The sequence below is a fragment of the Dreissena polymorpha genome, chromosome 15 (assembly GCF_020536995.1).
Source record: "Dreissena polymorpha isolate Duluth1 chromosome 15, UMN_Dpol_1.0, whole genome shotgun sequence".
In the NCBI taxonomy this organism is placed as follows: Eukaryota; Metazoa; Mollusca; class Bivalvia; order Myida; family Dreissenidae; genus Dreissena; species Dreissena polymorpha.
Genome location: NC_068369.1, coordinates 25,376,556 through 25,402,774, shown reverse-complemented (window position 1 = coordinate 25,402,774; position 26,219 = coordinate 25,376,556). Strand labels below are relative to the sequence as shown.

Genomic DNA, 26,219 nt, shown 5'->3' with positions numbered 1-26,219 from the left:
CATGCAATCACTCCACGTAAAGCGCACGTTTGAATAATGAATATCAAGCGGGCCTTAACTGTGACAGGGAATCATGCGTGTACATTAATATATCGTATGCTAATTCATCTGAAAACACTGACTAGTCATATATGCACAATATAATCTAATAAATTGTATTTTACTTATAACAAAATATAAATAATTAAATATAAATGGACTCGGGCATCACTTCTACGCCGATGACTCGCAGCTCTACCTTTCCTTTGAACCCACCGATGGAGCAACCCAAGACGAAACACTAAATCGAGTTGAAAAGTGTCTCCACGATATCATCTCGTGGATGAATACAAATATGCTCAAACTTTACACCGACAAATACGAGGTCATAGTATTTTCAAGTCAAAACAACGCCAAGTACGTAGATGGGTTAACTATTAAAGTAGGGGACTCGACAATTAAACCATCGCAATACGTTCGAAATCTCGGTGCTTGGTTTGATTCAAGAATGAACATGGAACACAATATTAATGCTATAAGTAGATCATGTTTCGGTCAGATTAGGCAAATAGGTCACATCAGGCAATATCTTACACCAAATGCCACAAAATCCTTGGTCAATTCACTTGTCACTTCTCGGCTAGACTATTGCAATGCACTGCTGTATGGAACACAAACATCAGCTATCAACTAACTACAAAATGTTCACAACACTGCGGCGCGTGTTATCACAAGAACATCCCGCTTTATTCACATAACACCGATCCTAAAAGAATTACACTGGCTCCCAGTAGTAAAAAGAATCCACTTCAAAATACTTACGTCTCCCAGTAGAAAAAAGAATCCACTTCAAAATACTTACCAATGCGTTCAAAGCCTTAAATGGACAATCGCCTGTATATCTGAAAAAACTACTTGAAGTCTACGAACCAAGGCGAAATTTAAGATCAAAGAACGAAGCGACTTCATTAGTGATTCCAACGAAGATTAAATCCGTATCATACGGGGAGCGAAGTTTTATGTACACTGCTCCCAAACTCTGGAACTCACTTCCATCAAACATTCGAGGTCCTCTAACACTGAATTCATTCAAAAAGGCACTGAAAACTCACCTCTTCCTCCAATCTTATGCAATATAAGCAGTGGTTTATTCAATTCATTATATAAAATCTCAATCATCATGCACTTTAATTAACCCTTTTAAAGGAAGCATAATTATTCCTTTGGGGGTTTGTGGACTCGTGGAAATGGTATCCTGACGTTACCCTTGTCTCAATCAGCATGAACTTGAAATTACCCTTTTAAAGGAAGCATAATTATTCCTTTTGGGGTTTGTGGACTCGTGATAATGGTATTCTGACGTTACCCCTGTCTCTGTCTCTGTTTTGTCTCTGGTTTGTCTTGCCGATCTTTCGAATCTATGGTTACTGTGCATGTTTTTTGTTGTTTTACGAAGTACTTATTGTTTAAGTTATAGATCTTATTGTTTCATTAATTGTCTTATAGCTATACACATAGGGTAGTTTTATAGTGTCTTGTTTATCTTTCTAATATAGGGTTACTGTGCATGTTTTTTCGTAGTACTTATAGTATAATAGAGTAGTTTTATAATATAATTGAGTAGTTTTGATCGATTTATTTTGAAACAGTGTTGCAAAATGTATTCGTATCTGCGATACGTAAAATGTTCGTATGTAAAGCGCCCTTGAACGTGCACTCATGTATGAAAAGGGCGCTATATAAATCCGGTTTAATAATAATAATAATAATAATAATAATAATAATATCAAAAATAAGTGTTTCAACGTTCATTGATAACAGACAGATATTGAGACTCGCATTCCATAAACAGATGCTTCGTGAAAAGGATTTGAGTTTGAAGTGGATCACAACTTTACATTCAATCTCGTCAGATCATTTTCTCCAACTCAGTGTTTGTCTCTGCTCGTTCGCGAACAGTAGGTCTTCGACACAATGCAAACGAGTTTCCCTTGATGGCTTTCGCTGAGAACACCTGAGTATACGTAAGTGTTCCCGCTACTGCACCCAGTAGATCTCCAGTCCAGTAGATCTGCAAATAGTTGTTTCATAAAACAAAAATAATTCTACTTTATATTAAGCGTACACACACGCATTCTATATGCAGATTCATTATGTCTCCAATCGTCTAAATCTCTTCCCTTACGTTCGTCCATTATTCCATCCATTCCCCAATCTGTCACTCCCTCTTGCGGTACTCCAATCCATGAATGCATCCGAATCTCACTTATATCCTTTGCTTGTACCTCATTTCCACCATGCGCCCCTCCTTCCATCCATCCATCCATCCATCCATCCATCCATCCATCCATCCATCCATCCATCCATCCATCCATCCATCCATCCATCCATCCATCCATCCATCCATCCATCCATCCATCCATCCATCCATCCATCCATCCATCCATCCACCAACCCACCCCATTCATCCATCCATCCACCAACCCACCCCATTCATCCATCCACCCCATCCATCCACCCACCCCATCCATCCACCCACCCCATCCATCCATCCACCCCATCCATCCACCCACCCCATCCATCCATCTATCCACCCAGCCCATCTATCGACCCCATCCATCCACACACCCTCCCCATCCATCCATCCATCCATCCATCCAACCATCCATCCACACTTACCCACTGTTGACCCATCTTCCCAGTTACGATTGCTGGACCAAAGTTCCTTGCCGGATTCATGCAGCCGCCCGAAATACGCCCCTTCAAAAAATAATTGTTGGGCTAATACAAGTATATGCTACAAGTTTAATACCTAGTACGGTAAGGGCAATATTTTCACATTAACAATGTTTTACAAATGCTCACAATACATGGACAGGACATTGCAAAGTATGTATGGCTAAACCAATTCAAATTGGATTGTTAATCTCAAACATTATAATACAGAAACACCATACTTTTAACAGTTCTGCCCATAATAATCATTTCTTAGAGACGAATAAGCGAGTGATGGCGTGCTGAACTGCAAAAATTAGACTCCGCCCATTAGTTGGTAAAAATCGGTGTTATTCATATTACAGAATATTGGCTGTATTGACAAAATTTTAGTTTATAGTTTTACACTAATTCAATTTAATACATCTATTGACACTAATTGATGAATAAGAATTTTTAACACACACACACAAAGAACATGCATTTAGAAGTGTGTATGTTTTTTTTCTATTTCTGGTACTTAAATATGTATTGAACACCTTATGTTCGGTATTTATGTAGGTAGATGGATAAAGATCTTTGTAGCTAGCTTACGCATCTTAAAGATCTTTTTTACAAAGAAAACAAACTTAAAAACGAACCTGTTCCTAAAATATGGTAAAGTTAATGAGCTATAACAAATAAGGAAAAAACAACAACAAACAGATCGATCTCATGCACAAAAAGCCAACTTACTCGAATCGGTTCATGGAAAAAAATGTCACCCATTAAATCAGACAGATGATTTTGTCTTAATAAGATTGCTTGACATCGTGTTTTAGCATTTATAATCCGTTGCATGGTGACAATTAAAACTTTCAACTTACTGAACTTAGCGTCATTACTGACAGGTGGCAGACACATGTCTCGTAATTAAGCAAAATTTATGATAGCTCTTATGTTTTATCTTGGCATAATTTTGAGTAGTCATTGCATATCAAACTGTAACTCAAAAATACCTGAAAGGGGCCTTCTCACAGAATTTGAATGTTTAACCTGCATCATGTGCAGAAGGGACGTGTTTTTTTAGTTTTAAGTTAAAATAATCATATTTCGTCATCTAATGTTTAAAAATATCAACATCACATTTAAATAACATGAACTTCGCTCTTTCATAGGGCCTTGTTCCGTGGTTGATCACCTCTTTCAAGTTTGGTTTGTCCAACCTCCGCGCAGAGATTTGACTGAAACCAGATAAAATCCCTGCCTTCATAACTAACCACGTGATGATAGCTTAGCCACGTAGCACACTAATTTTACCGTTGTTATTTTTATTTTTATTTAAATAAGATACTTTCTTTTTAATCAAGAACCTAAACGTATACACTATTTTCAAAATATAAGAAAATGATACTACTTTTCATACTATAATACTAAAAGAAAAATATAAAATCCTGCGAGAGCAAGGAATGGTAACTCTGGGTGGAGATTGTATGTGAGAGCAAGGAACAACAACTCTGCGTGGAGATTGTGCAATATTGTTCATAATAAAAAAGATAATTACCTAAATTAAAAAAAACAATAGTAAAACTATTGCACCACGTGGCTAGGCTATCATCACGTGGTTGGTAATGAAGGCATGGATTTGATTCAGCTATGCTGGTTCCCGTCAAATCTCTGCACGGAGGTTGAAGATTGAGGTATTTCGTGTAAAATAACACACAGTGCCGCTCAATTGGTCGTTTTCGGCATAGGTACTCGAGTAGCCCGGGTAGTTTTAAGTAAACTACCCGGGAACAGAACATATAATTAAAAGTACCCGATGTATGCCCGTGAGTCTTTAAACCTATTTTCCTTACCCTGGGCACATTATAGTATACTTAAGAGAACCCGGAGCACTAATAAATAGTACTTTCAGGAGCCGATCACGACCAATTGAGCAATACATGCACTATATTGATTGATAACGGTTAAATTATACTAAATTATCAAGTAGTGTAGGGTCAACCTCTGCGCAGAGCTTCGATTGTAACTAGCATAGATGGATCAAATCTCTGCATAACCAACCACGTGATGATAGACAAGCCATGTGGTAAAATAATTTTAACGTTGTTATTTTTACTTTTTTTCTTTATGTAATTTATTTTTTATCACGGATCTAAATGTATACACTAGTTTCAAAATTTAAACGTAAATTATATAACTTTTTCATAATATACTACTTTACCCAAAAACATAGAACCCTACCAAATCTATTAGGATTTTCTTGTGACGGCAGAGATTTATGTGAGAGCAAGGAACGACAACTCTGCGTAGAGATTGGTGTAGGATGTCTCAAATCATGATATTTTACTATAAGGCATGTTTCACACCTTAGACTGTTTTTCTGCCTTTATTTTTTGGGTATAGTTACCGGGTAAGAATATGTGTTCAGACTTAAATCTCTGAAAAATGTTAAAAAAGAGCGTATTTTAAACATGCGCTGAAACGACTATAAAACGGTCGAAAGAAGGTCGATTTTGATTTGTGTCGAGTTCTTGATTTTTTTTTAACATGGCATATCTTTGGATTGTTACAGGTAATCGGCAGAGGTGGACATGTTTTTAAGCTCTCACAAATATGGGATAAAGTGGCTTTTAAGCGCGAGTGCAAGTAACGAATTTTGGACAGAGGAATGGAAATTATTTAGTGCAGTCGATTTGGATTAGATGATATAAGTTTGGTAGCATACACATCACATGTCAAAACAGAGTAAAAAAACGAAAGGGGGCGGAAACATACCAAGGACGACGCCTCACCTAATTATACAAACGACCAGCCAGAAAAGTGCGTGATAATGCCAAACCAGTCGCCGGAAGCATCAGCCACTGCACAGCTGACTGCACAGCTGACTGGTGTCGGGCCGCCAACACAAGCTGCGTATGGAGGGCAATATTACCCGCCACATCTGCAATTCATGACGCCACAGAACTATACTTACCCTGGCTATCAAAGAACACCACAATATCCGGTTACGCCACAAACACCTACAGAAAACCAATATCAAACACCTCAGTGGGCAAAATCTTTAATAGAAGACATTAAAAGCATAAAGCTATCCGTAGCAAAAATGGACGAAATTGAAAAGTTTCTGAATAAGTTAAACATAAAAGAAGAAGGGCTGGAACAAAACGTGAAATCCACCGAAGCTCGAACAAAAGAAATTGAATCAGCTTCTCAATTTATGAATAATGAATTGGAAAACACCAAGCAGAAAATCAATTCTACCGACACAGAGATTAAAAACATGAATAAACATCATAAAGAACTCGAAGAAAAGATACAAAACATTAAATTGCAAGCAGATGAAAACGAGCAAAAAACGAACGACCTAGAAGCAAGAAGCATGAGAGAAAATCTATTGTTCTATGGTTGCCCCGAAGTGTTAAATGAAAATAGTGATGGGACTGTGAACTCATCATTTCAGAAAAGCTTCGAATAGTGGAGAATATAACATTAGACAGAGTTCACAGACTTGGTAAACCCCAGTAACGGAAAATGCAGACCGATAGTGACCAAATTCCACTACTACCAACAACGAGAATTGGTACGGACGACGGCTATCACCAAAACAAATGACCTCAAAACCACCGGGCTGGGAATCGGAATTCAGCAAACCAAAGCAGTGCCGCAGCAGAGGCGGGAAAAGAACGCTCTATTCAACCGTGAAAAGAGCGCCGGTAAACAAGTGAAATGGGCCGGTGCAAAACTTTTATCACGCGAAAATGGAAGCAGTCAGTTTAAGGAGGTTACTAGGACAAGGAAGGGAAATTAAGTGTTTTAGCGTGGAACGTGAATGGACTTGCCAGAAAAATAAATGATGTTTACTTTCAAGAATACGTTAAAAAATATGATCTAATATTACTTTCTGAAACTTGGCTAAACAAAAAGCAACCGATTAACACTGACATTAATGGGTATATTAGCTACCATGTTTACGGTAATAAACGTTCTGGTACAAACAAAGGTCGCTTTAGCGGTGGACTTTCAATTTATTATAAAAATGAGTTATCAGATAATATATCCATTGTAGAAACTAATCAATATGGAATAGTGTGGCTAAAATAAAAACAATATTTGTTTTCTGTAGAGTCGGATATGTATCTGTGTCATACTTACATCCCACCTGTCAATTCGAAAGTTTTAATTGACCAAGATTTTGATTTGTTTGATGAAATTGAGAAAGGGGTTGATAAATATTGGCGGCTCGGATAAACATGCATAACGGGTGACCTCAACTCCCGAACAGGTAACTTATCAGATATACTAGAGTACGATAAGTACCATGACTGTTTTAAAGAATTAGATACAGAAAATACAAATAAACATTTCCCAGTAATACGCAAAAATCCGGACAAGGTAATTGATTGTAACGGTAAACGGCTAATCTTCGAAAAAGGAACACATTACACAAACATCGATATCTTTCTGTATGGCGAAAAACTAGAAGTCGTTACTTCCTTTAAATATCTGAGGGTATACTTATTTAAAAACGGTAACTTTAATAGAACGCAAAAATGCATAGCAGACCATGCGTCAAAATCAATGCACCGACTTTTCTCAGTGCTCAACATGTATGTATTCAGCCCAAAAAGTAAACTCAAACTCTTTGATGTCTAAGTAGCATCAATTTTGAATTACTCGTCTGAAATATGGGGTACTACACAGGCAAAAGATATTGAAGCCGTACACACGAAATGTTTAAGGAAATTACTGTGTGTAAATAAATCAACCAACCTTAGCGCGTTGTATGGAGAATTAGGAAGAATACCATTTACCTTTAATGAAATACGAAAAATAATCATCATTAAATACTGGTTTAAACTACTATCATCAAATGAGAGTAGCTTGATCAAAATCACATACAATATGCTAAAACACGATACGGGCAATGGACATACAAACAACAATCAAAACTGGGCATACCATGTTAAATCCATTCTCGACAGCATCGGCATGTCCGAATTATGGATAAACCAAAACATAACCGAATCTCAATTTATACAATGCAAACAACGAATATTAGACACTTATACTCAAACATGGCACGCTGATATTAACAGCTCTACCCGTCTCTCTACGTACTGTTTATTCAAACAAAGTTTATCGTTAGAAAGTTATTTAGACAAAATTAATGAACCAAAATAGAAAATTGCCCTAAGCAGATTCCGTTTATCATCGCATAACCTAGAAATAGAAAGGGGGCGATACAATAATATTGAAAAAGAAAACCGTTAGTGCAAATTATGTTATATGAATACTGTAGAAACTGAGTACCATTTCTTACTAGTTTGCCCCATATATACGCACCTAAGAAGAAAACTTTTAAAGTCACAGTACTGCAGATGACCAACAATTTCAAAGTTTCAAAGTCTGATGTCCAGTGAAAATAAAACTATACTTATTAGTCTAGCAAAATTTATATACGAAGCTTCAAATTTACGACTCCTACTAGATACAATGGGGGGAATCACGTGGTCAGAATTGAGAAAACATGGCCGCCGATGCCTCGCTTAGATTGAAAAATTGAGTGTTCAAACAGGTACATCTTCCTTATTACTTACTTGTTTCTAATCGGATAACGCCTATCATATGGCCAGCCGGAAGCGGTTTCACAGAGTATCAACCGTTTCCCTCTGGTTGGTCGGAGTGTGGAGATTACTCATGGAATATTTTGCGATTTCTTGAACCGTCAATTGCTGTTGTACACAGACTAACAATAATATAACTGTTTTCACAATAATTAGCACTGTATAGTACCAGTTGTGCATGTGGACGCATTGAAACTTACAAAAAATGGATACATCAATCGTTTTTTATAGTTATTTGGGTGCTATATTGTTTATTTAGGAATTGTACAGTCGATTTATTGTCTTAATAAATGCTTGTATACATACGGTATGTTTTATTTATAAATATTGAACCAGTTTGTTTTTAAATTGAAAATAAATCCAAACGAAGTTATATCGTCCTTTATTCATTACTAATTTGAACGGTGATGCTCTGTGGTTAATGTGTATATACACACTCGTGTCTTTTGTGAATAATTATGGGTTGAGTGTCAGGTTAAGCATGCGTTTAACATGTTTAAACCCCGATAACCGTTCCGTTACAGTGAATCCGTCTATAATCATGCAATATGTTGTGTGTTAAATGGTGTTGTGAATGTTATGTCTTGTATTGTATGGACAAAAGGTCACTTGCATTGAATAAAAGACAATAGGATTTCAACAAGAATTTTTCTCAAAATATTGTTTGCTGAGTTTCATTATTTCTTAATGAGTATAAAAAACGTACCGCGCATAGGATATTGGCTGCTACTATAAAACCGACGAACAATGGCGCCGGTGAAGTACCATCCGTTCTGTTTTCGTCAATAAAGGCAAACGTTCCAAAGAGCAATGTGAAAGTAATCAGAAACTCGACAATCAACGCTTGAACGGATGTGACGTCATTTCCTGGAAGAATTAAGCCAATGTCTCCATGCTTTTCTAGCGGCGTAAGCGTCTTTAAAACCAAAACTGCTGCAACGCTTGCACTACATTGAGATAACACGTAGAAAATAAACCGCAATACAGTGATTTGGCCGGCGGCAAGAAAACCAATGGACAAGGCAGGGTTAATATGGCCACCGCTCACGTTAGCTAGCGTGTTTATGAGCGCTGCGATGATGAAGGCTGTTCCCACGGCCAACACAAATAGATCCGTTGGCTGCTCAACGGCCGGATTGTGACGTCCGTAAGAGATCGTGTAGAAACATGCAATAAATGTTCCAATAAATTCTGCAAAGAAAGCCCGCCAAAAATTAAGGCTCTGTATATCCTTTACTTCCCTTTGAAACAATCCTTTATTTCCTTTCAATGTATAATTTTCTCCTTCTTGTTCTGTAATCGCCATTATGATTTAACTCATTTACATTTATATCAACTCACTTTTATATCGACTCACTTTAATTCTTATATCAACTCACGCTTATACTTGTTTTCTACGTAGATATATGTTATCCTCATTATAAAATACCACTTACTTAGTTCAAGTATGTATGCACATCTCTGAACCGTAAATAATACTAGTATATTAACATTAGTGTAACCGATCGCTTTAATGTTAAGCTGTTATGCTTCGATTAACTCAATAGGGTTCAACCATTAAAAATAAACCGCTTTAATCCAGTTCGAAGTGGTAACTGTTTATTTTTAATTGTGTGCTGAAAGGTGACATAAAGGGCAAATATTAACAAAAAGAAAGCAATTGATGTGCGGCATCATCGGCACAGGTAAAATAATTTTAGGCTTGATAAATGCTTCTTTTCGACATTACACGTATTGCGTTTCTCCTTTCACATTAGTTACAAAAACAAAAAATAGTGAAAGGCAGTTGAAGCTTTATTAAATTACTATTTTACTATTTTTTAATACATCCATTTTACGAAGGAATCGCAAGTACTGATAAACAACAATGGTTGAGTTTTGTCATTAAGGTTATATGTTAACACCAAATGGTGTATATACATTTTAAAGGTAAATACAACAAAACACAGTCATTGGTTTTCCGTCAGCATAGATTTTTTTAAGGAATAATAGTATTAAACTTTTGCTCCATGTGAATGCGCGCTAAATATTGAAGACATTCGTAAAGGTTTTGCTTCCATTCACGCGAATGAACAGCTTTTGGCGTTTACTCAATGATTGATTTGATAACCTGACACATAGGGCAATGATTGATTTGATAACCTGACACATAGGGCAATGATTGATTTGATAACCTGACACATAGGGCAATGATTGATTTGATAACCTGACACATAGGGCAATCGTGAACGAAATTTGAGACAACTGAAACAAAGGATATTTGGTGTCGAATTTATGAAATAATTGCAACCATCCGGTGGGCTGTCTTAAGGCGAGTGCCAAATGTACAACAAAGGTATATCCCATGACCTCTTCAATGTACAACAAAGGTATATCCCATGACCTCTTCTTTTTCTGTTTTCATAAATGACAATCTATAACACAAGCTAACATAAAATTGTATGCGGATTATTCAAGTCTTTATTTGGTCGTATATTCTCCAAATGAAACGGCCTTTATTTAGAATATAGCATTCATACATGTTTAATTGTTTGCTAACATTATGGATGATATCATAATTTCAACAGTTCCGAAATAAAACGCAAAGTTTGCTTACAAGTTAGATAACTGATATATAATTTGAAAGAATTAAGTGAAGTTATTTTTTAATCACGTATGTACAATTTAAAGTTAACTATCTCCAAATTTAGAGCTTACTGTAAACAATTAATTACGTTCATGTTTAAACTCATAATCCAATTGTCTTACCTTTAATTTAACAATCCATAAAAGCCCATTGTGATCATTTACTTGTCAATCATTTTTGAGCTGGTGTTTTCGTTGTTTTGCTAACAGAGTAACACATACTATTGAATTATACAATTGTGTTTACCACGTTGCTGCATCCATTAATTTCCCATAAATTTCTCACAAAATCCTCGTCATAGCATGTGAAAACGTCATGCAACTCATATTTCGTAATTGCTTCACGCTGCAATATTATTGTGTGTTTTGTTAAATTTATTATTCACCTCCGTAGTCGGAAGCATATGGTTTTGACGTATTCCGTGATGTCGTCCGGAGCAATATCTCAGAGCTGCTTGTGCCAATTTAATTGAATCAAATTATGATTGTATATGAGGATAAGAGGGTGATGTACATCAACTAAAGTCGCAACCTTTTTTACTTGAAAATACGCGCACTTTTGTGTCTGAAGCCACATCTTGGAACTGTGTAGGCATATTTCACTAAAACCTTAAATGATTGTATATATGGATAAGAGGATGATGCAAAGCATATTGTGAATCTTTTTGTCAACAATCGAGTTATGGCCCTTTTTGACTTGACAATACCCTTTTAAATAGTTTTTTTCTATTTTGAGCTGTATCTACAATAATATATGAGCCACAGCCATGAGACATACCACAGCTATTCTCTATCATCTGGGGCTAAGAGCCACAGCCATGAGACATACCACAGCTATTCTCTATCATCTGGGGCTAAGAGCCACAACCATGAGACATACCACAGCTATTCTCTACCATCTGGGGGTGAAGAGCCACAGCCATGAGACATACCACAGCTATTCTCTACCATCTGGGGCAAAGAGCCACAGCCATGAGACATACCACAGCTATTCTCTATCATCTGGGGCTAAACAAATGCAAGACATAAAACCCTTAAGTTAAGGAAAAGGTCACACATTGCGGTCAAAGATATTATATTTGATGACTTATTCATAATTGAGCCATTACTTCACTATGCATCAATATATTCTGTAATAACCTTTTAACTTGGCTCTCCTTTATCAGGCTGTGTACCATGGGTAAGATTCAGTTTTCTAGGTTCAAGGTCGTACAATGAGGTCCAATGTACCAAATGTCAATAAATATGCACTACATTGTTAGGATTATATCATTCAGCGAGGAACATTCAAGACCTATGTCCATATTGGCAAGGTCAAGGTCACACAAATCTCGTTTTACACCTGAGTGTTATCACCATTTCTTTCTTAAAAATATTTTTTATAAGTGGTTTTTGGTAGATTATGCTGAATGAGGCACAACACACAACAATTGTGCTTACACACAGTCGTTTAATTACATCACCTCTTACAAGCCTTTTTGTTATACAAGATGTTACTTAAATTAAGTATACTCCATTTCGGAATTTTTTAATCGCGCTTAATATATTTTATCACACGTTCATTGAAGTGTATAAATCAATGATTCTATAAGTCGTTGTACCGAGTTTTGCGTTGCAAAATAAAAACAGTTCACCCATCCATTCAATTTAACAAATCTGCATGATTTATTCCGTGTTTGTCTCCAAAAGTTTACTACGATTACGCATCACAACGCGCCAAAAATTCATAAGTGCAACTAAGCTCTTTTCTCATCCTACTAGTATCTGTCTGGAAGGAAATCGTCAGTATGTCATTTTTTGTTGCATTATTTAAAGACTCACTTGCGTGTTAAGAATTCCTCTGGTTGTGATAGTTGGTAATTCGTATTATGTAAGGTTTTGGGTGTTTGTTCAGCATTTACATTTCACACATTGAATGGACTGCTGCGTGCGTTAAAATATAAAATGAAGTTCTTTTGTTTTTTAATGCTTGGTTTAAACATATTTATTTCAAACAAATTTGTGTATATTTGCCATGACATACACCATAATACGAATAAGAATACATGTTTAAAGAGAATAAAAACCGTAAATAATTCATTTTGTAGGATTTTTCTTCCAAAATATTAATGACTGACAACAAATGCATTGTACAATGTAATTAAGTCGGAGGAAATATTAGCCTCATTCTTTGCAAACTGGACTTAACGCATTTGCGTAAACACTTTGCTTTTTAATTTTCAACCATTTGATATGTACATGGCTTTCTGTCATGTTGATGGTTTCAGTTATTTGTATATTGTCATACAGGCCTGGGTGGAGATTGTATGTGAGAGCAAGGAACAACAACTCTGCGTGGAGATTGTGCAATATTGTTCATAATAAAAAAGATAATTACCTAAATTAAAAAAAACAATAGTAAAACTATTGCACCACGTGGCTAGGCTATCATCACGTGGTTGGTAATGAAGGCATGGATTTGATTCAGCTATGCTGGTTCCCGTCAAATCTCTGCACGGAGGTTGAAGATTGAGGTATTTCGTGTAAAATAACACACAGTGCCGCTCAATTGGTCGTTTTCGGCATAGGTACTCGAGTAGCCCGGGTAGTTTTAAGTAAACTACCCGGGAACAGAACATATAATTAAAAGTACCCGATGTATGCCCGTGAGTCTTTAAACCTATTTTCCTTACCCGGGGCACATTATAGTATACTTAAGAGAACCCGGAGCACTAATAAATAGTACTTTCAGGAGCCGATCACGACCAATTGAGCAATACATGCACTATATTGATTGATAACGGTTAAATTATACTAAATTATCAAGTAGTGTAGGGTCAACCTCTGCGCAGAGCTTCGATTGTAACTAGCATAGATGGATCAAATCTCTGCCGTCATAACCAACCACGTGATGATAGACAAGCCATGTGGTAAAATAATTTTAACGTTGTTATTTTTACTTTTTTTCTTTATGTAATTTATTTTTTATCACGGATCTAAATGTATACACTAGTTTCAAAATTTAAACGTAAATTATATAACTTTTTCATAATATACTACTTTACCCAAAAACATAGAACCCTACCAAATCTATTAGGATTTTCTTGTGACGGCAGAGATTTATGTGAGAGCAAGGAACGACAACTCTGCGTAGAGATTGGTGTAGGATGTCTCAAATCATGATATTTTACTATAAGGCATGTTTCACACCTTAGACTGTTTTTCTGCCTTTATTTTTTGGGTATAGTTACCGGGTAAGAATATGTGTTCAGACTTAAATCTCTGAAAAATGTTAAAAAAGAGCGTATTTTAAACATGCGCTGAAACGACTATAAAACGGTCGAAAGAAGGTCGATTTTGATTTGTGTCGAGTTCTTGATTTTTTTTTAACATGGCATATCTTTGGATTGTTACAGGTAATCGGCAGAGGTGGACATGTTTTTAAGCTCTCACAAATATGGGATAAAGTGGCTTTTAAGCGCGAGTGCAAGTAACGAATTTTGGACAGAGGAATGGAAATTATTTAGTGCAGTCGATTTGGATTAGATGATATAAGTTTGGTAGCATACACATCACATGTCAAAACAGAGTAAAAAAACGAAAGGGGGCGGAAACGTACCAAGGACGACGCCTCACCTAATTATACAAACGACCAGCCAGAAAAGTGCGTGATAATGCCAAACCAGTCGCCGGAAGCATCAGCCACTGCACAGCTGACTGCACAGCTGACTGGTGTCGGGCCGCCAACACAAGCTGCGTATGGAGGGCAATATTACCCGCCATATCTGCAATTCATGACGCCACAGAACTATACTTACCCTGGCTATCAAAGAACACCACAATATCCGGTTACGCCACAAACACCTACAGAAAACCAATATCAAACACCTCAGTGGGCAAAATCTTTAATAGAAGACATTAAAAGCATAAAGCTATCCGTAGCAAAAATGGACGAAATTGAAAAGTTTCTGAATAAGTTAAACATAAAAGAAGAAGGGCTGGAACAAAACGTGAAATCCACCGAAGCTCGAACAAAAGAAATTGAATCAGCTTCTCAATTTATGAATAATGAATTGGAAAACACCAAGCAGAAAATCAATTCTACCGACACAGAGATTAAAAACATGAATAAACATCATAAAGAACTCGAAGAAAAGATACAAAACATTAAATTGCAAGCAGATAAAAACGAGCAAAAAACGAACGACCTAGAAGCAAGAAGCATGAGAGAAAATCTATTGTTCTATGGTTGCCCCGAAGTGTTAAATGAAAATAGTGATGGGACTGTGAACTCATCATTTCAGAAAAGCTTCGAATAGTGGAGAATATAACATTAGACAGAGTTCACAGACTTGGTAAACCCCAGTAACGGAAAATGCAGACCGATAGTGACCAAATTCCACTACTACCAACAACGAGAATTGGTACGGACGACGGCTATCACCAAAACAAATGACCTCAAAACCACCGGGCTGGGAATCGGAATTCAGCAAACCAAAGCAGTGCCGCAGCAGAGGCGGGAAAAGAACGCTCTATTCAACCGTGAAAAGAGCGCCGGTAAACAAGTGAAATGGGCCGGTGCAAAACTTTTATCACGCGAAAATGGAAGCAGTCAGTTTAAGGAGGTTACTAGGACAAGGAAGGGAAATTAAGTGTTTTAGCGTGGAACGTGAATGGACTTGCCAGAAAAATAAATGATGTTTACTTTCAAGAATACGTTAAAAAAGATGATCTAATATTACTTTCTGAAACTTGGCTAAACAAAAAGCAACCGATTAACACTGACATTAATGGGTATATTAGCTACCATGTTTACGGTAATAAACGTTCTGGTACAAACAAAGGTCGCTTTAGCGGTGGACTTTCAATTTATTATAAAAATGAGTTATCAGATAATATATCCATTGTAGAAACTAATCAATATGGAATAGTGTGGCTAAAATAAAAACAATATTTGTTTTCTGTAGAGTCGGATATGTATCTGTGTCATACTTACATCCCACCTGTCAATTCGAAAGTTTTAATTGACCAAGATTTTGATTTGTTTGATGAAATTGAGAAAGGGGTTGATAAATATTGGCAGCTCGGATAAACATGCATAACGGGTGACCTCAACTCCCGAACAGGTAACTTATCAGATATACTAGAGTACGATAAGTACCATGACTGTTTTAAAGAATTAGATACAGAAAATACAAATAAACATTTCCCAGTAATACGCAAAAATCCGGACAAGGTAATTGATTGTAACGGTAAACGGCTAATCTTCGAAAAAGGAACACATTACACAAACATCGATATCTTTCTGTATGGCGAAAAACTAGAAGTCGTTACTTCCTTTAAATATCTGAGGGTATACTTATTTAAAAACGGTAACTTTAACAGAACGCAAAAATGCATAGCAGACCATGCGTCAAAATCAATGCACCGACTCTTTGATGTCTAAGTAGCATCAATTTTGAATTACTCGTCTGAAATATGGGGTACTACACAGGCAAAAGATATTGAAGCCGTACACACGAAATGTTTAAGGAAATTACTGTGTGTAAATAAATCAACCAACCTTAGCGCGTTGTATGGAGAATTAGGAAGAATACCATTTACCTTTAATGAAATACGAAAAATAATCATCATTAAATACTGGTTTAAACTACTATCATCAAATGAGAGTAGCTTGATCAAAATCACATACAATATGCTAAAACACGATACGGGCAATGGACATACAAACAACAATCAAAACTGGGCATACCATGTTAAATCCATTCTCGACAGCATCGGCATGTCCGAATTATGGATAAACCAAAACATAACCGAATCTCAATTTATACAATGCAAACAACGAATATTAGACACTTATACTCAAACATGGCACGCTGATATTAACAGCTCTACCCGTCTCTCTACGTACTGTTTATTCAAACAAAGTTTATCGTTAGAAAGTTATTTAGACAAAATTAATGAACCAAAATAGAAAATTGCCCTAAGCAGATTCCGTTTATCATCGCATAACCTAGAAATAGAAAGGGGGCGATACAATAATATTGAAAAAGAAAACCGTTAGTGCAAATTATGTTATATGAATACTGTAGAAACTGAGTACCATTTCTTACTAGTTTGCCCCATATATACGCACCTAAGAAGAAAACTTTTAAAGTCACAGTACTGCAGATGACCAACAATTTCAAAGTTTCAAAGTCTGATGTCCAGTGAAAATAAAACTATACTTATTAGTCTAGCAAAATTTATATACGAAGCTTCAAATTTACGACGCCTACTAGATACAATGGGGGGAATCACGTGGTCAGAATTGAGAAAACATGGCCGCCGATGCCTCGCTTAGATTGAAAAATTGAGTGTTCAAACAGGTACATCTTCCTTATTACTTACTTGTTTCTAATCGGATAACGCCTATCATATGGCCAGCCGGAAGCGGTTTCACAGAGTATCAACCGTTTCCCTCTGGTTGGTCGGAGTGTGGAGATTACTCATGGAATATTTTGCGATTTCTTGAACCGTCAATTGCTGTTGTACACAGACTAACAATAATATAACTGTTTTCACAATAATTAGCACTGTTTAGTACCAGTTGTGCATGTGGACGCATTGAAACTTACAAAAAATGGATACATCAATTGCCAATGGCGTTATTTTCAAGGTAAAGTTGAGTTTCGATTGGTTTTAACGATTGCTAGATACGTAACTAGTCTTTAAGAACGTAACAACCCTAAACATTATTCCATCTTTCATTTCATGCACAACATACCTTAACTCAAATTCAATTTCTCATTCCTTATAAATTTGAATAGCATTATAATCAATGCTAATTTGTTTCCACTCAACTTGTTGTTTCATTTTGATTTTTTTGGCTAAGCTTTTAATAATTTATGATATTATAACAACTTTCAGAAATTGTTATTTTTTATAAATAACTATAACCATAATCCTCATATTGAAATAATTTGGTTTTTAATTATTTCTATAACTTATTGCTGGATACTAACTTAATTTTTAGTGAATGAATACTGTACTTCTTAACATTAAATTGTTGTCAATGTTGAATATATTTTTTTGAAACGAATATATTATATATTTTTCGCACTAACACCATATGTTCAATTTAACACTTAATCCACATCTGCCATGACTTGTATTACTTATATATATAGAATACTAGGTCGGTGCCGAATAAAGCGAAGTTTTTTTTGCAAGGCTTAGAAAATCTGAACCACGAGCCTTGGCGAGTGGTTCAGGTTTTCGGGCCGAGCGAAATAAACTTCGCTTTATTCGGCACCGACCTAGTATTCGATTTATCCCATCGATTGTCTTATTTGTCTTAGTCGTAAATTATTTCTTGAAAAATAGAATAGGATAATAGAACTACACGGAAAATCCCAATGTTATTTTAAGCAAACATTGTTCTATCATTTTATTCGTGCCGAGCCTAATATATTACAAAAAGATCAGTAACTAACCTGTTTTTCTGTGTATCATACCTTTACGTCCCCGATTTTAAAGAAATAATGAAAATAAAAACACTAACAACTGCAGCATTAGCGGGAAAGAATATGACTTTTGTCGTTTGACATGTTAATAATGACGTCATGAGTACGCGCACTTAATATTAGTAAATAATGTTGTTTTTTTTGCTTTTTGTGTTGCATTTTGTCTATTAAATATATTACATCTTGGTATCAAATTGTTTGTTTTGTTGAATCTGATTCGATTTGACTAAAAATGATTACTTTCTAGTTGATTTCGAGTAATATGACCATCCTCCGCCGCGCGTGACAGCTATATTTCAGCATTGCCGAAATAAAGGAAAATATATTCCACAGTGGTTTATTTCGACAATGCACATCTGATGATGGGATAAATATAAAATGTATATGTGTAGGCTAAGAGCTTGTATAAGCTTTATTTGCTGAAATAAATGTTGTTGTTGTTGTTGTTGTTGTTGTTTAAATCAGTTCAGCTTAGAATGCCCATTAAGACGAGGTATGGCTATTGTGGTCTGTATGTAAAGCATGTTTACTTTATGCCTCGGTCACACTGTCACGAATCAGAGCTACGAACGAGCTACGAATACTTTTCGGCACAGTTCGTAGCTATTCTTACTGGACCGTTGCTCTCCATACTTGATCCGTGATCAGTCGTAGTTGTTTTTGGATGTCTGTAGCAACTCTTGACAGATTTTGAACATGTTAAAAAAATTGCTACGAATTTATCGACCGTAGCGTATCCGTAGCAGTCCGTACTAAACCGTACTGATCCGTACTAGTTCGTAACGACACCGTAGTCGTCCGTACCTTTTCGTAGGCCCAAAGATTTTCAAGGACTTCTACGGATTGATACGAAGAACTACGGAGCGGTACGATTAAGCTACCTATTAGCTACGATTATTCCACGGATATACTACGGAAAGCCACGGTTTTAGTACGTTGTACTACGGATAGGCAGGAATTTGCACGATCTTGTACGATGTACTACATTTCAGCAAGAAACAGTGCGGACATATACGGTCCACTACAATAGATTGCTTCTTAAAAACATCATTGAAATTAAAGCAACCGTACTTGCATTTGTTATTTTCACAATCATGAACTGCAAGCAAATTGCGTTTGCGATAAATTTGTTACACTTGGATATTGATATGGCACAAAATGCAGAGGCCGTAGTCGAGCTGCTTGAAGATATGCACAGAGTTAATAATGATTCAATATCGTATAACTAGTATAGCTTTGTGCTAAACATTACATCTTTTAAAAATACTAGACTATGAACTTACTAGTAATACATTTTGTTTTATTTGCAGGTAATTGTCTGTCCCATATGCCTTCTGAATCTTTCTCTTACTTTTACGCGATTTAATAATTGTTAAATTAATAGCCGACATAATAAAATACAAAATTAATCATACTTTCCTAAGTATGGTCTTTATTTGAACATCCATAATTACATGCTTTATCAGGTCAGAGAAGAAAAAGGAGGTGGTGGATAAGAGACTGGCTTTTAAGACGACCCGCTCTCGGCCAATACGAGACTTTGATGACCGAACTGATGGCTGAAGATCCGGCGGCTTTTAGAAACTTCACCAGAACCGGGCCTGATATGTTCCACGAGCTATTACAGGTAGTTGGTCCCAGGATCACGAAGAACCACACCTGGTTCAAACAGTCCATCAATCCAGATTTGAAGTTGGCAATTACCTCAAGGTTCTTGGCCACCGGGGACAGTTACCGTACATTGATGTATGGGTTTCGTGATGCACACAATACAATATGTAGTATTGTACGGGACGTTTGTGATGCCATAGTTTCAGCATATGCTGGTGATGTTATCCAGACTCCTACTGAGCCTGAGGAGTGGAAGGCCATAGCCGATCAGTTCGCGGCTGAATGGCAATGTCCACACGCCATTGGAGCTCTAGATGGAAAGCATGTAGCCATACAATGTCCCAAGAACGGTGGCTCATTCATATGGGTAAATATTGGATCGCAAGGAGGATGTTCCGACGAACAAATCTGGAATCAAAGCGACCTCAAGTTGGCAATCGAAAGTGGGTTGATTGGCATGCCGGAAGCAACAACTCCTTCAGGTGACGACAGTCCAATAGATACTATACAATTGCAGATGATGCATTTGCCATGAGGATATGGCTCATGAAGCCATTCTCACGACGAGGTCTTGAGAAGGACGAGCGATTTTTTACTATCTCCTGTCTGCCGCTTGCATGTTCTCTTTTTTGGAGGCATTTTGTGTATGACAATACAAGAGGCTGTGGGCACAATGTTCAATCGTAGTTCGTTTCTACCTGTCCGTACCAGTCCGTCGCAATTCCCACTGCTTCGTAGAGGACTGTTCTAGTTCGTACTTACCCGTACTAAACCGTAGCGGATCCGTCGTTAGATCGCACTGATTCGCGTAGCATCGTACTTAATCGTACCAGACCGTAGCGGATTCGTAGTTTAATCGTTTCGATTCGTGGCGCTCCGTACTAAATCGCGTCGATCAGTAGCAGTCCGTACCTTTCCTTGTTCGTTTTCCAATATTTTGATGGTAGATTCGTCGGAATCCGTACTCACATCGTTGTGCTCCGTACTGAAATCGTAGCAGCCTACGAATTTTGACAATTTCGTAGTCATTCGTAGCCGATTGAATCGTAGCTCATTCGTAGCTCTGATTCGTGACAGTGTGACCGAGGCATTATTTTCGCTTCTGCGTGTCACTTTTGTACTGAATCATTTTTAAAGATAATATTTGGTATATTGTTACCTACTGATTCTTGTATTTCGCGTATGTAGAGTTTCGAAGTTCATAGCATGTATTATTAGTTTCCAATTTAATTTATATCATACCTTGCTCAAGAAACAGTGCCGCTAATTTATATTGTATTATTTCGTTAAAAAATGAAACTCATGGTGTTTAGTCTCGATACTACCTTAACTCTGGTGAAAATAATGTTATTTAATTAAATATAAATTATTTTTTATTTATAATCAATATTTGTTCTTAATTTCATATCGTTTTTTATAGTTATTTGGGTGCTATATTGTTTATTTAGGAATTGTACAGTCGATTTATTGTCTTAATAAATGCTTGTATACATACGGTATGTTTTATTTATAAATATTGAACCAGTTTGTTTTTAAATTGAAAATAAATCCAAACGAAGTTATATCGTCCTTTATTCATTACTAATTTGAACGGTGATGCTCTGTGGTTAATGTGTATATACACACTCGTGTCTTTTGTGAATAATTATGGGTTGAGTGTCAGGTTAAGCATGCGTTTAACATGTTTAAACCCCGATAACCGTTCCGTTACAGTGAATCCGTCTATAATCATGCAATATGTTGTGTGTTAAATGTTGTTGTGAATGTTATGTCTTGTATTGTATGGACAAAAGGTCACTTGCATTGAATAAAAGACAATAGGATTTCAACAAGAATTTTTCTCAAAATATTGTTTGCTGAGTTTCATTATTTCTTAATGAGTATAAAAAACGTACCGCGCATAGGATATTGGCTGCTACTATAAAACCGACGAACAATGGCGCCGGTGAAGTACCATCCGTTCTGTTTTCGTCAATAAAGGCAAACGTTCCAAAGAGCAATGTGAAAGTAATCAGAAACTCGACAATCAACGCTTGAACGGATGTGACGTCATTTCCTGGAAGAATTAAGCCAATGTCTCCATGCTTTTCTAGCGGCGTAAGCGTCTTTAAAACCAAAACTGCTGCAACGCTTGCACTACATTGAGATAACACGTAGAAAATAAACCGCAATACAGTGATTTGGCCGGCGGCAAGAAAACCAATGGACAAGGCAGGGTTAATATGGCCACCGCTCACGTTAGCTAGCGTGTTTATGAGCGCTGCGATGATGAAGGCTGTTCCCACGGCCAACACAAATAGATCCGTTGGCTGCTCAACGGCCGGATTGTGACGTCCGTAAGAGATCGTGTAGAAACATGCAATAAATGTTCCAATAAATTCTGCAAAGAAAGCCCGCCAAAAATTAAGGCTCTGTATATCCTTTACTTCCCTTTGAAACAATCCTTTATTTCCTTTCAATGTATAATTTTCTCCTTCTTGTTCTGTAATCGCCATTATGATTTAACTCATTTACATTTATATCAACTCACTTTTATATCGACTCACTTTAATTCTTATATCAACTCACGCTTATACTTGTTTTCTACGTAGATATATGTTATCCTCATTATAAAATACCACTTACTTAGTTCAAGTATGTATGCACATCTCTGAACCGTAAATAATACTAGTATATTAACATTAGTGTAACCGATCGCTTTAATGTTAAGCTGTTATGCTTCGATTAACTCGATAGGGTTCAACCATTAAAAATAAACCGCTTTAATCCAGTTCGAAGTGGTAACTGTTTATTTTTAATTGTGTGCTGAAAGGTGACATAAAGGGCAAATATTAACAAAAAGAAAGCAATTGATGTGCGGCATCATCGGCACAGGTAAAATAATGTTAGGCTTGATAAATGCTTCTTTTCGACATTACACGTATTGCGTTTCTCCTTTCACATTAGTTACAAAAACAAAAAATAATGAAAGGCAGTTGAAGCTTTATTAAATTACTATTTTACTATTTTTTAATACATCCATTTTACGAAGGAATCGCAAGTACTGATAAACAACAATGGTTGAGTTTTGTCATTAAGGTTATATGTTAACACCAAATGGTGTATATACATTTTAAAGGTAAATACAACAAAACACAGTCATTGGTTTTCCGTCAGCATAGATTTTTTTAAGGAATAATAGTATTAAACTTTTGCTCCATGTGAATGCGCGCTAAATATTGAAGACATTCGTAAAGGTTTTGCTTCCATTCACGCGAATGAACAGCTTTTGGCGTTTACTCAATGATTGATTTGATAACCTGACACATAGGGCAATGATTGATTTGATAACCTGACACATAGGGCAATGATTGATTTGATAACCTGACACATAGGGCAATGATTGATTTGATAACCTGACACATAGGGCAATCGTGAACGAAATTTGAGACAACTGAAACAAAGGATATTTGGTGTCGAATTTATGAAATAATTGCAACCATCCGGTGGGCTGTCTTAAGGCGAGTGCCAAATGTACAACAAAGGTATATCCCATGACCTCTTCAATGTACAACAAAGGTATATCCCATGACCTCTTCTTTTTCTGTTTTCATAAATGACAATCTATAACACAAGCTAACATAAAATTGTATGCGGATTATTCAAGTCTTTATTTGGTCGTATATTCTCCAAATGAAACGGCCTTTATTTAGAATATAGCATTCATACATGTTTAATTGTTTGCTAACATTATGGATGATATCATAATTTCAACAGTTCCGAAATAAAACGCAAAGTTTGCTTACAAGTTAGATAACTGATATATAATTTGAAAGAATTAAGTGAAGTTATTTTTTAATCACGTATGTACAATTTAAAGTAAACTATCTCCAAATTTAGAGCTTACTGTAAACAATTAATTACGTTCATGTTTAAACTCATAATCCAATTGTCTTACCTTTAATTTAACAATCCATAAAAGCCCATTGTGATCATTTACTTGTCAATCATTTTTGAGCTGGTGTTTTCGTTGTTTTGCTAACAGAGTAACACATACTATTGAATTATACAATTGTGTTTACCACGTTGCTGCATCCATTAATTTCCCATAAATTTCTCACAACATCCTCGTCATAGCATGTGAAAACGTCATGCAACTCATATTTCGTAATTGCTTCACGCTGCAATATTATTGTGTGTTTTGTTAAATTTATTATTCACCTCCGTAGTCGGAAGCATATGGTTTTGACGTATTCCGTGATGTCGTCCGGAGCAATATCTCAGAGCTGCTTGTGCCAATTTAATTGAATCAAATTATGATTGTATATGAGGATAAGAGGGTGATGTACATCAACTAAAGTCGCAACCTTTTTTACTTGAAAATACGCGCACTTTTGTGTCTGAAGCCACATCTTGGAACTGTGTAGGCATATTTCACTAAAACCTTAAATGATTGTATATATGGATAAGAGGATGATGCAAAGCATATTGTGAATCTTTTTGTCAACAATCGAGTTATGGCCCTTTTTGACTTGACAATACCCTTTTAAATAGTTTTTTTCTATTTTGAGCTGTATCTACAATAATATATGAGCCACAGCCATGAGACATACCACAGCTATTCTCTATCATCTGGGGCTAAGAGCCACAGCCATGAGACATACCACAGCTATTCTCTATCATCTGGGGCTAAGAGCCACAACCATGAGACATACCACAGCTATTCTCTATCATCTGGGGCAAAGAGCCACAGCCATGAGACATACCACAGCTATTCTCTACCATCTGGGGCAAAGAGCCACAGCCATGAGACATACCACAGCTATTCTCTATCATCTGGGGCTAAGAGCCACAGCCATGAGACATACCACAGCTATTCTCTATCATCTGGGGCTAAACAAATGCAAGACATAAAACCCTTAAGTTAAGGAAAAGGTCACACATTGCGGTCAAAGATATTATATTTGATGACTTATTCATAATTGAGCCATTACTTCACTATGCATCAATATATTCTGTAATAACCTTTTAACTTGGCTCTCCTTTATCAGGCTGTGTACCATGGGTAAGATTCAGTTTTCTAGGTTCAAGGTCGTACAATGAGGTCCAATGTACCAAATGTCAATAAATATGCACTACATTGTTAGGATTATATCATTCAGCGAGGAACATTCAAGACCTATGTCCATATTGGCAAGGTCAAGGTCACACAAATCTCGTTTTACACCTGAGTGTTATCACCATTTCTTTCTTAAAAATATTTTTTATAAGTGGTTTTTGGTAGATTATGCTGAATGAGGCACAACACACAACAATTGTGCTTACACACAGTCGTTTAATTACATCACCTCTTACAAGCCTTTTTGTTATACAAGATGTTACTTAAATTAAGTATACTCCATTTCGGAATTTTTTAATCGCGCTTAATATATTTTATCACACGTTCATTGAAGTGTATAAATCAATGATTCTATAAGTCGTTGTACCGAGTTTTGCGTTGCAAAATAAAAACAGTTCACCCATCCATTCAATTTAACAAATCTGCATGATTTATTCCGTGTTTGTCTCCAAAAGTTTACTACGATTACGCATCACAACGCGCCAAAAATTCATAAGTGCAACTAAGCTCTTTTCTCATCCTACTAGTATCTGTCTGGAAGGAAATCGTCAGTATGTCATTTTTTGTTGCATTATTTAAAGACTCACTTGCGTGTTAAGAATTCCTCTGGTTGTGATAGTTGGTAATTTGTATTATGTAAGGTTTTGGGTGTTTGTTCAGCATTTACATTTCACACATTGAATGGACTGCTGCGTGCGTTAAAATATAAAATGAAGTTCTTTTGTTTTTTAATGCTTGGTTTAAACATATTTATTTCAAACAAATTTGTGTATATTTGCCATGACATACACCATAATACGAATAAGAATACATGTTTAAAGAGAATAAAAACCGTAAATAATTCATTTTGTAGGATTTTTCTTCCAAAATATTAATGACTGACAACAAATGCATTGTACAATGTAATTAAGTCGGAGGAAATATTAGCCTCATTCTTTGCAAACTGGACTTAACGCATTTGCGTAAACACTTTGCTTTTTAATTTTCAACCATTTGATATGTACATGGCTTTCTGTCATGTTGATGGTTTCAGTTATTTGTATATTGTCATACAGGCCTGGGCCACATAGATAAACAACTGGCAATTCGTATTGCATC

The 26,219-nt window shown here is 36.3% G+C and overlaps 1 protein-coding gene across 1 annotated transcript; it reads right to left on the bottom strand.

The window, feature by feature from the left end:
* Window positions 1-1,745: 1,745 nt before the first annotated feature.
* Window positions 1,746-22,518, bottom strand: LOC127859626 (uncharacterized). The gene is made up of 3 exons (XM_052397130.1): window positions 21,919-22,518; window positions 2,659-2,739; window positions 1,746-2,050 (listed from the first exon to the last, which is right to left on the bottom strand). Exons 1-3 carry the CDS (start codon window positions 22,516-22,518, stop codon window positions 1,889-1,891), a joined length of 843 nt encoding a protein of 280 aa, XP_052253090.1. The 3' UTR covers window positions 1,746-1,888.
* Between the last annotated feature and the right edge of the window lie 3,701 nt (window positions 22,519-26,219).